Genomic DNA, 15,576 nt, shown 5'->3' with positions numbered 1-15,576 from the left:
ATTGAATTTATAGTAATTTCCTACAATAAAATGTCTTTTGATTTATTCTGTTAATTATTCAGTCAGTTAAATAAAAGTGTTAACAACTGTCATGTATACAGTTGTCATATTGTAGGGCAGAGGATGTGCTGTCATTTTTTGACAGCTACGTTCATGTTTTCTTTCATGCCAGTTATAGGCTATCACAATTTTAAAATACAAACACAAATTAAAGTTTCCTAGTTATTCTGTTTTTAACTGAAAGGAAACAGACGAGTCAGACCAATTTTTAAGACATCATTTTTATAGTTTTACATCATACACCTTTGTGGTTTCTGATTTCACAAGCACATATGGAAATTCCTATATTTACAATGTTAGTCTGAACAACATGTGAAATAAATATCAACTCCTGATTTGATTTACAAATAGATGACCACTGAAGAAAATTTAATTGGATAGAATTTACGAGCAAAGTTTTTTGTATAAATAACTGATGATATACTGCTATAGATTTTGGTTTTCAGTAATTTGAAGATAGAACATGGACACATTTCACAATTAATCTCAGTTAATATTAAAGTGATTTGATTACATGTGTGATAGCAACCGTGATTTAAAAAAACTAAATATTTGAACACTGTCATGACTCTGTCACAACTGATTTTGATTCCAATGAAAAGATGATGGGAATGCCTTTAGCCAATTAGGATATTCTTAAACAGTTTTCAAATAAATATACAGAAGGCATTTCTGCTTGTAAAGCATTCTTTAGAATGTACAAAGTGGGGACAAAGATCAAGAACAAACATTCATAAGTATTTACAAATATTTACAAATGCACAGTAAAATAACTGTAATTTTGAAGGTTGGCAACATTTCTGTTCTGGTACTTAATACAGCCGGTAAAAAAGTGAAATCATTTTGGCACTTCTTTCTGCCCATGAAATATATGTACATATGAAACTACTCATCGAAACACCATTAAATCCAACAAAGGTGAAGCATTCACAGACTATAGACATACCGACCTCTTTCTCACAATCCCACAATGCAATGCTTTTAACGCTTTCACACATTCTGGATGTAAACACAGAAGAATGCTGTGATGGACGGACAGCCCTGCTGGCATCTTCTCATGTAGTTTCACTGGAGATTTAAGGAAGCTCTGCTCCACAATACTGGTGTTCAGAACAAAGAAGTGATTTTCTGCATTTGGTAAATCAGCCACAATGTGCTGCGACACAACTAGGCGTTCTGTCCTCTAGCATCATGACAGAAGAAGTAGAAGTAGAACTATGTTGTGATTTTAGAATTTAAGGAAGCTTATTGCTTTGCCTAAAAGAACAGTCAACCAAAAAAGAACAAATTGATAAACCTCCTTATCAACAAAACAGTAAAAAGACCATAACGAGTGGGGGCTGGGGAGTACCCTGTGGGCTCAACATTAGATGTAAGGTCGGTGTGAATGGACCACTTGAGACTCTGGGCCATCAAAATAATACAATTACACGAACACAAAACACAGATTAGCACCACTTAGAACACTGCATTGACCTGCATTTGAACTAGCCCTACTAGCATTTGAATTAGCCCTACTAGCATCCCACAGATAATGTCATACATTAAGTATAAATGGAACACAAAAGGTGGAATGCTCCGGAACCAAAGTAAACTGCATTGAAATCAAGGCACAGATAGAGTCACTTATTGGCACTTTGTCCTGTTGAGGCATTGAGAAATCCAGTGAAGCCTTTTTGTTAGTTCAGCTCAGGTTGGATTTAACTAGACATTTAAAAACATTCAAACTAGTGTTTGCTATTACGGGGATCGTGTGGTTTGTTTTATACACATACACCTTTTTTTTGCCTATCAGGCAGATTAAGACCTTGTTATAGTACGGTAGAGGTAGAGCACGATACACTTTAAGCAGCACATACAAAGCTTCCAGGTGTGCTAGACGCAAATGCATGATCTACATTCTCCCAGAGCAACAGAACTACAGGGCTTTCAACCGGCTCATTCTGAAGGTGGTATTTCCATTCCATAATGAACACACACACACACACACACACACACACACACACTTAACAGCTCCAAAATCTCGAGACCAGACTGTTATTGCTTCCCACATTCACAAAACCCATTGATTTGTGTAATAAACAACAAAACAATAGACAAACTAATACAAACATGAGAACCTAGAAGATGTGAGGTCTTCTTCTAGCTGAGGGGGCTCATTGAATGATACAATCTGTTTTCATTTCCTTGTGGGGACTCTCCTGTCAATTTGGGACCGCTACATTGACCTAAGGCCTTGCCCCAAGTACCCTGGATGGGTAATTTATGGCTGTCATCCTAAAGTAATGTTCACAGTATTTTGGTCATGGTGGGGGCACAATAGAACTGGATATAGTTCCCTCTTTCCAAGAAGAGGACATCTGAGAACCTCCATATAAATCATGGCTTTGATCTTCGTCCTGCCTCCGCTCCTCTGACTGACGTGGTCACCAATGTAGACATCAAGGCATTTCATTGTCCAAGCTGACTTCCTGCCGCTGGAACAAAATGCATTTGTTAGCAAGGCTACCACTACTACACATGCAAGCAGTTAGCATGCAGCTGGCTAGCACTTCATGATACTGCAGTTTAGCTTCAGAGAGTAAAATTCACATTCAGGTTGGTAGAAGTATTATGTTTTGCTCCAAAGGTAGCTAATTTGTCATGCTTCTTTGGTTAGAAAAGGGGTGAAAAAGAGAAAATATGGTGTTTGACACCAAACCACCAAAGGGTTTTTAGCATTTAAACCCAGATCTGTCTGTACTTCTGCATGTCAGATAGTTTCTAGTTGGATTTGGCTTAAGGTCAAAGATCTGCAACGGGTAGCTGCCCCTTACCACAGGATAAATATAGCCATCTGAATTGTTTCGGCATAAGTGGACTTGGTCTTCCGTGGTCTTCTGGTACACCGGGTTGTCAAAGTGAATGGTGTTGGTGTTCTTCAGCTTCCAGTGTCTCCACATGTACATGGCTCCAAAGCCAAAAGCCACCAGACAGACAAACGCTGTAGGAAAAACAATGAAGAAAAACATTTAGTTTCTGCAAGGTAGACTTTTAGGGAATTCAATCCAATAAATGGCTTTGAGCTGTCAATATCTTACCAATTGGCATTGCGATGTAGAGGGAAGTCAAGCTTGAGGGTGCTTTCTCTGGACTGACTGCTGGAACACCCTTTGGTTTGTCTACAATATGGAGGCAGAGAATAGACATATCAGGGAGGGTAAAGTAATTTACTTATCATTCACACAGTTCTCGGAGGGAACCACATATGAGCAGGTGAATCTCTTTGGGAGCATTCAGTATCCTGACATACCTGGTTGGGCGGTGGCTGGAACTTCTGCGATGGTGTCAGGGACCTTTGGCCTCTCAGGCTGGGTGGGTTTAGCTGGAGGTGCTGGACGGGCAGTGGTTCTGGCTGGGAGAGGTTCCTTAGAGGAGACAGGTCCAGGGGGTTTAGGGGTGGTTTTGGGCAGAGGTTGAGGACGACTGGTGACTGGAACCTTGGGTTGTACAGGGGGTGGCACAGGAACGTTGGGCTCAACAGTAGGTGGCACAGTTGCTGAAGCTGCATTGAAAACAAAGATCACGTGAGTCAAGTTAGAGTTAGAGACCTAATATAAAGAAACTAATGGAGAATCCTGTTTCTATAATTTCAAGACAGACTTACCGGGCACACACTTCCTCATGTCTTTAGCCAAAACCATTTGGTCAGGACAGGCACAAGTGTACTTTGGAGAGTATCTGGAGACCTGTGGAGCAGCTAGACACAGGAACTCACACCCTCCATTGCCTCCTCGACACCAATTAATACCTGAGATTTCAGAGAGAATTTCATCATTAGGACAGACCACTTACTTTTTCAGAGGGTACATTATATCAAGGAATGGCAGTAACCTTATGACTGTGTACTTAAGCACTTCAAGGCTACAAATATGGCTACATACCAGTGGGTTGCTTGAGGTTGTGGTACAGCACAATATCCTCAGGTGATGTCAAGTGTTCTGCCACTGGGGTGATGTCCCCACCTGTAATACGGTTGGCACTCAGGATAGCGTTCTGGCTGACGTCTGTCCAGAAGACTTTCTCCTGAAGCCAACAGGAAAAAACAGGGGTTCAGTTCAGAAGTCAAACAGCATCCCACCAGACACTGATAATTGCCCTCCAACATACCAACCTGGCTCATTATGTTGTGTGCTATTGCAAATCAGAGGGAAATGTAAAGGAAATTCATTTCTTGTTATGGACATTCATCCATTGTTCAAGAACTACTCTATGTACACACAGTCCCCCTGCTCACCTCAAACACAGTGACACTGAGAGGGTGGGCCAGCTTCTGCTGGTCTATGATGAGAGTGCGGCGGCCACCTCCCTGGACATGAATACTAGAGAGGGTGTGCAGCTTTGAATCAACCCAGTACAGCCGCTGGTTCAACATGTCTAATGAGGGTACAGGAGAGAAAGAAGTAGTGAGTACCACATTTGGCTTTCTCCAACCCACAATGGCAACAAGCAAGGGATGCTCGTAGATGTGGATCACTACTTGAAGAGTAGTGCAGATCTGTGTGGACACTCACCAAGGGTGATGCCATTTGGCCACACAATATCATCCACCACCAAGGCACTGCGGTCGCCTCCATTCAAGCCTCCCTTCTCAATCTTTGCAGGATTTCCCCAGTCAGTCCAGTACATGAAGCTGTGAAATGCAAACACAAATGGACCATTCCCACAGAAGTTAAAAAGTAAGCTGATTTTGGGAGTTAGTGAGAGTAAATACACAAACATGCTATGATATAGCTTGACCCATACTGATAACACTTGTTTGCTTTGCCTTGTAGCTGAAAGAATAAGGCAAACTAGCGAATGCAGACAAACACAAAACATAAGGTAGGAGTGTGGACTAAGCTGGAAAGAATTGAAGGTGAATCAATCGAATCTCTGATAATGGAGTTATATTTATCTTAAAAATTCATTGATTTCCTTCAATATCCTTCACAAATAAGATTTTGAGTTCTTAAGGGAACCTACTTGCGAATTGGATCCACCACAATGGCACGTGGCTTTGCCAAGCCCTCCTTGAAGATGGTTTTTCGACGGCTTCCATCGGTTGACGCCACAGAGATGGTGCCACGGAGGCTATCTGTCCAGTAAATAGTATCGTGAATCCAGTCCACAGCAAGGCCCTCAGGAGCATCGATTCCTTCACCTATGACGACAGTATGCTTGGAAGAGTCGGAGGCTGTGTCCATAGAAGTTCTAGGAGGCAGGGTGAGAGGAAGAAGAACACAGAGAAGAAGCATTTTTGGTTACAGGCTTCAAGCTTTCATTACATCTCTATTGAAGCACAGTGAAACTTTACATTTCATAACTGATAAAGGAAAATAAGGGATAAGGTAATAAGGTATTTACTTGTAGATCTTCTTATTGGAAATGTCAGACCAGAAGATCTCTTTGGAGGCCACATTCATATCCAGAGCCACCACGTTCTTCAGTCGAGGGACGACGCGGACATAATCGCTTCGATCCAGCGTCATCTTCCTTACCTCATGGCGATTGGTGAAGAACAGGTAGGCCACCGTACCTGCAAGATTCCCAAACACAAACGGAGATCATAGGCTGAGCTTTGTGTGTTATTTGCATGTCATTATGTAATTGCATGTACCATGGCATGTACCATTACCATGTTGTATTATCATCAATTACAGTATATTAGTAATGTAAGGCCTTGTGGTGTCACTTACCAATGGCTTTGCAGGCCTTGGTGGAGGGGTCGATCTGATAGCCCTCTTTACAATCACACTTGTAGCTCCCCACCAGGTTGATGCAAATCTGGCTGCACACGTCTGGGTTGGCACATTCATCAATGTCTGTGCAGAAGGGCAAAAGAGGTCATGGTAACAATTTATTTGGAATCAGGTGGCAAGGACTCCTGATGCAATAGTTTGAAAATATTGAGTTAGTGGCTAGGGTTGAGTCACTGGTTAGGGTATACGGACACATGTACTTTTCTTCTCTCCTACTCCCACAGAGGGTTATTAGATTCGGTGCCTGATCACAGGAAAGTAAACACAACCCCAACCACCTCATACAAGTACGAGTCTGATGTCCGTTCTCTGATTCTGACCAATGACCCCACTGAAAAAAACTCTAGCTATGATGCAAGATATTTATTTTAAAACAGTGTCTATCTGATCTGGTCTCACCTGAATTGCCCCTCTATGCCTGACAGACCCCCAAATGAAATACATGCCTAGGTTGAAACACTTGCGAAACTTACCTTCACAGCGTTTTTTGTCCAGTAAATGGAAACCAGCGGGGCACAGACACTCGTATCCAATCTTCAGGTCATTGCAAATATGTGAGCACCCTCCATTGTTGTACAGGCATTCATTAGAATCTGTAAAGGAGAAAATGCCTGTGACTTCACTGACTGGAAACAAAACAATATAAACAGACTTGCAATTGTTATTAAATAAATATCTACAACTCCGGAGTCTCAATGTAACTTGAGAGTGGATTTTCACCTATCATAATTAGGGGCTCGTGTCCGGGATTCCAACAACCTCATCGAGTCTCCACGCTGGGCTAATTATCAGGACCTGAACCATACTGGGGAGTACGAGACTCCGTTTTTCTAAAGACCACCAACTTGAATTGGAAGGAGGCCAGGGCCTGCCAGCGAGGAGAGCAGAAGTGAAAGAATTGAATTGGACTAAAGGGGGTGGACTCCAAGCTGTTCGTGAGTATATTCTTTGTTTGTTGTGCGTGCACGCTAGTATAGTTTTCCTATGGGGTTGAGACAAGCTTTTTGCCTGTTTGCCATGGGTTCGAGAGGGGACAAGCTTTTCCTGTTTGCCCCATGTGTTGAACGAATCGCTAGAGCTGCTGTCTGCAGTTTTCCTTTTCAGAAACGCGCTAAGGTCATATAAGCACTGTATGAAGGGAACAAACTTTTCAATTTCTGTTTTCCTGTGGGTTCCTGGGAGGCCTCTGGGTTCATAGGCAAAAGGGCTATAGGAGAGGGCTACAAGAGCTTTTTTAAAGGAACATGCTGTGGCAATAGGATAAAATGGGGAGAAAACAGAGTGCTGGCTCAAATGACTGTATTCTCACAAGCCATGAGCTCAAATTTAGCTACAGTTCGAAGGACAATCAATTTTTGTTGAACATCTTGTGCTGTTCTCCAGATAATAAGATTTTTAGCAGAAACAAGGCCACAAACTAAGCAGCTGTGGTCAACTAAAGTAACGCTATCTTAAAAAAGCACTAAAAAGAAATAAATAATGTATTTTCTGGGAATGAATAACTTCTGTAGCCTAACTACGCGTTAGAAACACAAATGTTGCAGAGTTTACTTTATTCCCAGCCCATGTCAGCTAGAGATATTATTAAAAGTCCTAAAGAGGAAGGCAGGCATTTGAACAGATACTAAAATAAATGCTGCAATATTGAGCCAAGGAGAAAACATGCCTCAATAAGTGGGGATAGTAAGCATATATTTGTACTTCTTATCTTAGCGGAGACTGGGAGGGCGGGGCGTCCTATCTCTGTGAGGTCTTGGGGAGTTATAAGAAAATTAAACAATGTTGTGGACTTTTGATAATAAAAGTACTGCTCTACAACAAGCACTGGTCTTGGTCAAATGTTCACAATGGGGCCTACCTAAAGATCATCTGTGGTGGAAATGGGTGAACCAGACTACCCAAACACACTTTCCACAAAGACACTGTTTACATTTTCCTGCCCAGTAATATTCAACAGCTGATGTGTTCTGCAGAATGCCTGATTGGGAACAGGGCCTTCAAGGACACAGCAAAGTGGCCTTTTTTAAAATGTTATCTGAAGCCTAGGCGTGCTAATGATACACTCACAGTGTACGCCCACTATGTTGGCCTACAAATGCAAAGTATACAATTGTGTGATGAGAAATATGATGACATTTTAAATGATTGACTTATGATGATATGGAGTGATGCTCAGTAATGATGTCTGTTCCGAAAATCCAAGCTCAGAGTGATGATTTTGAGGTTATCCATTGAAATTGATAATTGACGCATTAAGAATGATGATTTGTGATTGAAATTATCCCTTTAAATTGATAAAAGGAGGGACTGATGGAGATAATTACCAAACAATGAATTAATCATTTCTATGAATCATGTGCCTATGTAAGCAGTAACATGGCTTTTATGTGTTTCTGCATGTGTAACTTACATTATTAGGTGCCACTTTGTCTGCATTTGTACAAGAGCATGTTTAGATCAGAGGTCTAAGAAGGGTCGAACTGTGCTTCTTCCGACCTTCTGCAAAACTGCCATCCTTGCAAGAAGTGGAGCCTCGGACGTCAGAGACCCACCACGTGGTTATCCATGCTGACAAATTGTTTTGCCACAAGAGAACGCTATACTTCTGTCTATATAAATCTTGTGCGATGTGTTTAATATTGCTTCACTTCCATCCTTCTGCTGTGAGTGAGCCCGAACTCAATTGTTATTGAATAAATATACTGATCTACAACTCCGGAGTCCTGAGGTAACTTCTTTGTTTTCCAAAACCCCTCTTGTGGACTGCTAGCTACACCAGTGGGTTGAGCTACTGTCACTGGTCTCATTGACTCTAAACGGATCAGTATCGGATCAAATCCTGATCCGTACGGCGGTCGGCTGCTGCCTGGAGAGCTACTTACCACACTCTCTGAGCGGCTCATCAGACCAGTCCCTGCAGTCGCGCTTCTTGTCACACACCTTCTCCATGCTGATGCATTCCCCGCTACGGCATTTAAACCTGGTGGGGGGCACACAGTGGGTGGCTGCCGGAGCGTAGCAGAGGTTACAGAGAGAGAGAAAAAGCAAGAAAGAAGGGAAAGATGAGTGAGACATGGAGATATGCAGGCACAGGAAGCATGGATTTGCTAATTTAGGACACAGTGAGAGAGGATGGTCAAGGGGAATGAATTTAACAGGAATTCTAGGAATTCTAGTCTGGGAAGTCACGCCCCTCTTCTATCGGCCAATTTGATTTTGCCTCTGAAAAGGGTCTGGCAAACTTTGGACAGCCGTTCATTACAGCATTCTCAGGATCTCTGGGACCAATCACAAACTGGCTTTTGGCTACCTGGCGCGCCATTGGCGGATTTAAACTTACCACGGCTACGTTACAAAATCTACTGCACGGAGAGTTTTTAAACATTGGACATGGTGGCCGCTGAAGCACCGCAAAACTTCGATAAGGCAAGTTTTCTTTGAAAACAGAACAGAAACTTGCCCTGGAACAATTCATACAGAAAAAATATGTGTTTGCTTTATTACCGATCGTTGTATCGTTGTATAGTATCGTTGGTCTGATTGGTTAAAGGCGTGTCCAATTACGTGAGTGAAGTGGATCGCTGTTGAGTAGTTTGCCAGACCAACTGAGCAAATGAAATGCAGTGAAGGGGCTGGGAATTCCCAGACAAGGAATTCACAGGAATTCTCACAGAATTCTAATCATCACATCTATTTACCAGCGATTGTTCACATCTAGTGGCGAACTAAACTTAAGCAGATGGATTCCTATTCGTACTTATCTACTACATGAGATATCCTATTCCAAGTCACTGAGCATTAAGTGTGTTGAGTGTGAAAAAGAAAGGAGAGGCGAGTGTACCATTAACACAGCCCAATTCATCACTCATGTCCTTGCAGTCATAAACGTGGTTACACTGACGGCTGCCATGGATGCAGGTTCCATCCCCACATTGGAACTCGTCTGGGCGGCAGGTGGGACGTGCTGAAGGCAGGGGAGAGAGGTGAGACGTGTTGTCTTATACCAAAGGTTCAGCACCTTTGGCAAAGTCTAAATATCATTAAATTCTGTTATAATATAAAGAATGTCGGAATATGTTACTCTGAGGTAAATATTGAAGAGCAGCAAACATCAAAGGCTCTAGTTAAGGAGGATCTTCATATATTGATCTCACTACAGAAAAGTGTACAATGAAACAGAACCACAGGATATGAAGCAAAGAGGGCAGTCTTGACCAGCAGTTAAACTCCAGTCAAGTGTCTGACCACCTATCTCCACTTTTTTCACCAACTGATCTCATCTTGCTGTTTGCTGACCAGTGAATCTCTAGAAAGGTTGGATCTTATTTGAGCTATAAGTAACGCGTGACTCACTGCAGTTGCTCTCGTCTGAGCGGTCCAGGCAGTCATCTCCGCCATCACACCTCCAGCTCTTGTGGATGCACTCGCCGCTGCCGCAGTGGAACTCCTGCGCGGCGCAGTGCCGGGAGGGCGGAGGCTGGGGCTGGGAGCCGCACACCTCGGGCGACTCATCTGAGCCGTCGGCACAGTCGGCGTCGCCATCGCAGGCCCACAGGCGGGGCACGCACAGGGAGTTTTTGCAGCGGAAGGAGATGGCGCTGCAGGTGGTGGGCGGGCAGGACGCCTCGTCGCTGCCGTCGTCGCAGTCGGCCTCGTCGTCACACGCGAACGACGATGAGATGCACTGGCCACTGGCACATTGGAACCCACTGTTGGTGCACTCCTTTGGGGCTGGCAGTTTGCGAGAGACACAAAACGGGAGTGGATGAGATAACAGACAAATGAAAATGTGCTATTATAGAAAAGAGCATGGTGCTTTATTGTGTTATGTCCTACTGATTATTATTATTATTATTATTCATAATAATAATAATAATAATAATAATAATAATACATCTGAGGCTTTGAAATATAACTAAATTTCAATACAATAACTTTAACAGACACACATCATATCAACCTCATTGATGAGGCTTATAATCTCATTAAGGCCAAAATGTAACCATGTCTGGCAGGCTCTGACTGAGGAGAAGGGAAAGAGATCAGGAGCGATGAAGGGGAGGTTCAGCCACTCACCACATCCCTCCTCATCGGCAGCATTCTCACAGTCAGCCTTGCCGTCGCAGCGCCAGAGGCTGGGCACGCACTGGTTGAGCCGCCCGCCGCACTTGAACTCAGATGACCTGCATGTCTTGGCCACTGGGAGAGAAACGCAAAAGAGAATGTGAGATGGAGGACCTCTATCACAGGGTTGTAGCTGTAAACTGGAAATGTCCCATATGGCAACTGGTTATAATAGCTATTTGAAAATGTATTATAAAATACATTTTTGTATATTATACAAATACAGCTTCTGGAGTTCCATGAGTTGTGAATATATTCAGTCAGAGGCTCCATGTTTATTTTTCATAACATTTTAACTTAACACTAATGAACAAAACTGTACTGTAAGTGTACCAAACTTTGTGCTTCGAATTATGTCGCTTAGAACTATATTTTTGGACAGAGGGAAATAAATAATTCTGAGAGACGGCGGAAGAGAGGACACTCACTGCAGACAGCAGGCAGCTCGTCCGTGCCGTCTCCGCAGTCGTCTGCGCTGTCACACGCCCACCTCAGGGGGATGCACTTCCCGTTGCCACACTGGAAGTGCTGGGGACTGCATGTGCCTGCTGCCAGGAGGGTCAGAGAGAGAGAGGGAGTAAAGGAGAGGTACAGATTGGAAGGGAGGGAGAGAAGGAGAGAGTGAGGGAAAGAAAGAGGCATTAATGAGAGATTATGGTGTAATGAAGGCTTTACCACCTCTTTATCGCCATCTGTTTGTTTTCTTGATGAGTGGTATGTGGTTACATTATCAACACAGATACACGCGGTTATCCCTTGCTATCAGTGCCGGCACATATCTTCGCATTTCCATGTTTCCTTGGCAGTTCAAACACACAGCACACTATCTCTTGGGCAACAGTGTGATAACACAGCATAGAGTTCAGCCACCCCTGTGCAGATAGACAGAGTGATCCCGTGCGACGAGCAGCCTGCCCCTTCCACTCTGACATATCAACACATACCTGTTCACAAGGACGACCAGTACCGCTACCGAGCAACACAATTACATTTCTACTCATCCCTGAAAACAACAATATGACCAACGCCGGATGCCCCAAGATTTTCAAGAAGTTGAGAAAATATGTGATAGAAGACTGGGATAATCCATGAAAAAAGTTCTAAGATATGACGTGGGAGATTTGCATGGATAAGTCTCATTCTCTTGGCGTCTATGAACGTGATGATGCCATTAAACTGGATAGCCATCATCCAGTTAAACAAAGACTCTATGCAGTCCATCACCAACACCCACCCCATGTCCATATTCAGTGAGGTGGGTGATCGGTGAGTGGAGTGATAATGACCGGTCACTGGGCCTCCTGGGAAATGTTTGTGGCTACGCTGATGCCCAGTGAATTACACTTCAGGGGCCCCAGGGTACGGTCACCTGTTCCTGACATACAACGAGAGGGAGGAGCAAACCCATCACACCATCGCTTGCCAACTGGGTCGACTGGACATTCTGCACAATTATGACAGAGGGGTGGAGTTGTGTTTCCCCATGGGCTTTGGGTGGCGTGTTCAAAAAAATGTGGTGTCAGCTGGTAGACCGAAGCTGATAAATTAATTAATGGGCACAATGTAAATGGCCATCTGTAGGTTTGTCATCAAGCATTACAGTTTTGTATTCTAGAACTACATCAACATGGTTAGTGTTCAGTTGTGTCAAACTAATTCTTCTGAAAAGCCAAAAGAAAAAAAATCAGGGTCAAACTACAGTGGGTGAAATCAAACAGTGTACTCCACGCATGTACCTCCCTTTGTGTGCGGGGGCTGTCATCATTCATCATGGTTGTGAATGGAGAGAGCCTGTTTCTGCATCAACCCACTACCACTAATGAGTCCCTCTGTCACCAGCGCACAGGTTGCCATGGAGCTGTATGCGGCCACGACTGCGGGCCGCCTTCCGCGGCTTATGTCTCAGCTCGGCCCCTTTTCACCTGAGCATTCGCCTCCTATTTATCTACTATTCATTAGCTGTTTGCAGTCTGTTTAACCGCTCAAGGTTCTCCTCTGGGTTCACCCCTGTAATGATCAGCTTTTCATGATCCTTAGTTTCAGGGTGGTGTCTTGGTACAGGAGACCCTAAAGGGTGTTATCAACAGTGCTAATAACAGCAGGCAAGAGTACTGCACGTGATGATGATTGTGCGCTTGTCTGAGGTCTTGCCTGTGGCTCAGTGTCATGTACAGATTAACTCAAGGCCGAGGGGCAAGTGTAGAGCCCAGAGAAGTTGTGCGTCTGTCTCTGAAACTGTAGCTTAGTGTCAGATAAAGCCTCACTGAGCAGCTCATGTTGAGTGACAGAAACTCCCTTTCTTCCTGAGCTTCCAATGTTGTGTCTGCCCAGGCAAAGTCTCATGTTACATTAGAGATGGTCTGAAGCAACCCCTTAGGAGGCTGACTTCCCTTCCTAGAAAGGCACAACCTAAGGAATGTACTTCTGCGTAATGTCAAGGCCAAAAAAAACAACATCTGTGGAGGTTCCCCACTCAACCAATCACAGTGCAAAAGAGATTGGAATGTTAGGGTGTATTTTGCATAGTGTAGCTAAACTCTCTTGGTGAGAGAACTCAGTGGCAAATGTCTGACGTGTGTTCATGAACTGTGGGGTAGCAACTATGTATCAGATAATCTCGCAAACACATAATGAAGTAGTTCTATCTCAGGCGAAGAACAGTTTCATGGTTTCTCCTCAGAGAACCCTTGCATGTTCTAGGTTTACGTTTTATTGGTTCTACTGTCCAGATTAAGTGGAGAAAAAAAACACACAGTTTAGAAGACGGCACCATTTTAAGCCAAGTGGGGAAGCTCCAAATGAAAAAACAGGTATTTAAAGACGTTGATCTCTGGTCACACAAACATGCCCTTGACCACCCCCAACCCCCACCCACCCACAAAAAGGTGTGATGCCAGAGTTCCTCACTCTGCATACCTGGTTCATCTGATTCATGAACCACATAATGGGTTTCAAACACAAAACGAACTGATCCTCTTTTATTTCTTATATAGCTGAGGCTGACAACATATATCATCCTTCCGAGTGATCAAGTCAGACAGGAAAATACTCTCCAATCGGACAATAGACAATAAGGACATAGCGCATGTGTCTGACTGAACAAACAGCTTCCGAGAGGCCACTGCTGTCATACAGTGCGGGAAACAGACAAAGCTCTGTTGCGGCTGAAAATAAATCTTACGAACTTGACCAGTTCCAACACGTTCCTGGTTCTCTGTGTTCATTGCCATTCATAAGGCACCACTCGACAGGGCTGAGACCTCGTTACAAAAACAGAAGGGTACAGAAATAATGGAATGTTCGCCCAGTCATGTGTATTTGTGCGTCGTGAAAGTGGTTAGTGGCTGAGAGATGAGTTACGCATGGCACTCTTCAACGCTTATCTTTACAGCTTTGCCCAAATTGTACTGCATGTTTACCATCAGGCCACATGACAAACTTGCAAAAGTTATATTCCCCTCACTGATCGTTTGCCATACTGATGGTGCAACTGTCATTTACAACTTCTACTTGGCGCAGATTTTCCAAGGCCCTACCATTAGAACAGTGATCATGCATCCCATGATAAATACTGGCCAAATAAAATTGGGCGCTAAATTAATTTAAGGTTAACCTAAACTAATGTAATAGCTTTTAATTTATGAAAACAAAAGTTAAAAGTCATCCGAAATCGGACTTAAAAAACAGTTGCGACTTTGACCTACATTCATTCATATAATCCTTCCCCCACAACCCCTCCTGCTAAAAGGTAAGCGCACCGCTGAAGAAAATGTGAGAATGTATGAATAACTCATGTCAACAAGACAATAACAAACAAGTTGTACAGAGAACCACAGTGAATTTGACAATTTTATGATCATTGTCTTTTTTAGGAGCTCACCAGTATAGCGGCTAAAAGATGTACATGAGGTAATATAAGTTGGGTACAGTATACACACAATTTATCAATAAAAAACGTTGGTTGGTTGGTTCATCATTTTTCAAATTCTTAATAAAATATAATTACAAATTGAATTTGTACTCACGTGTTTTCAAGGCGTTGATGGTGGTGATCACAAACACCACGCAGAAAGCTTGTTCAAGAGTTTGCAGATGAAATATTAACCGCATCTCCGTTTGAAGTTCGTGCAGTCTGACAAGAAAGACTTATTTCACCCACTAGTAAATTCACGCTAATTGAAAGATCACTAACGTTGTTCGTATGTGTGTATGTTTTATAAAATTGAAGTAATGTTGGCTGTGTGTTATAGGCAAGACTAAATTTGCCTCCACTCCTGTTAACTGATGCTCTGCACTCTGTGCGCTAAGGTTACGTGAGGATGCCGGTAGTAAATTTGCATTGTTTGGATACATCAGTATTTGAACGTGGCTGAAAGATGGGCGGGCTGGGCCGTGTGGGGGCGGGACCAGGTGGTGTGATTTCTGAAGTATACATTTTCACAACACGAAGGCGTGGTCTTTGGGGCCCACAAATTACAATGTCACAAAATTCAAATCGCTTTAAGTAACTGGAATTCTCTCTCTCTCTTTCCTTATCTCTCCCTTTCTCTCTCTTTGTATAATCAAGAGAGAAAGAAATACAAACCCTTTATTCTACGCTTTGCTTGTGATA

General features: G+C 43.2%; 1 protein-coding gene across 1 annotated transcript; it reads right to left on the bottom strand.

The window, feature by feature from the left end:
* Positions 1-2,501: 2,501 nt before the first annotated feature.
* ldlra (low density lipoprotein receptor a) lies at positions 2,502-15,074 on the bottom strand (the record flags this gene model as incomplete). Its single annotated transcript, XM_080855754.1, has 18 exons — positions 2,502-2,537; positions 2,877-3,043; positions 3,141-3,221; positions 3,353-3,604; positions 3,707-3,850; positions 3,984-4,125; positions 4,337-4,476; positions 4,614-4,732; positions 5,065-5,292; positions 5,446-5,617; positions 5,778-5,903; positions 6,314-6,433; positions 8,723-8,845; positions 9,682-9,804; positions 10,194-10,571; positions 10,917-11,039; positions 11,393-11,512; positions 14,990-15,074. The coding sequence occupies 18 exons, from the start codon at positions 15,072-15,074 to the stop codon at positions 2,502-2,504; spliced, it is 2,679 nt and encodes an 892-aa protein (XP_080711880.1).
* Positions 15,075-15,576: the final 502 nt, after the last annotated feature.

The sequence above is a fragment of the Sprattus sprattus genome, assembly GCF_963457725.1.
Source record: "Sprattus sprattus genome assembly, chromosome: 18".
Classification (NCBI taxonomy): Eukaryota; Metazoa; Chordata; class Actinopteri; order Clupeiformes; family Clupeidae; genus Sprattus; species Sprattus sprattus.
This window is presented reverse-complemented; position numbering and strand designations above follow the sequence as displayed.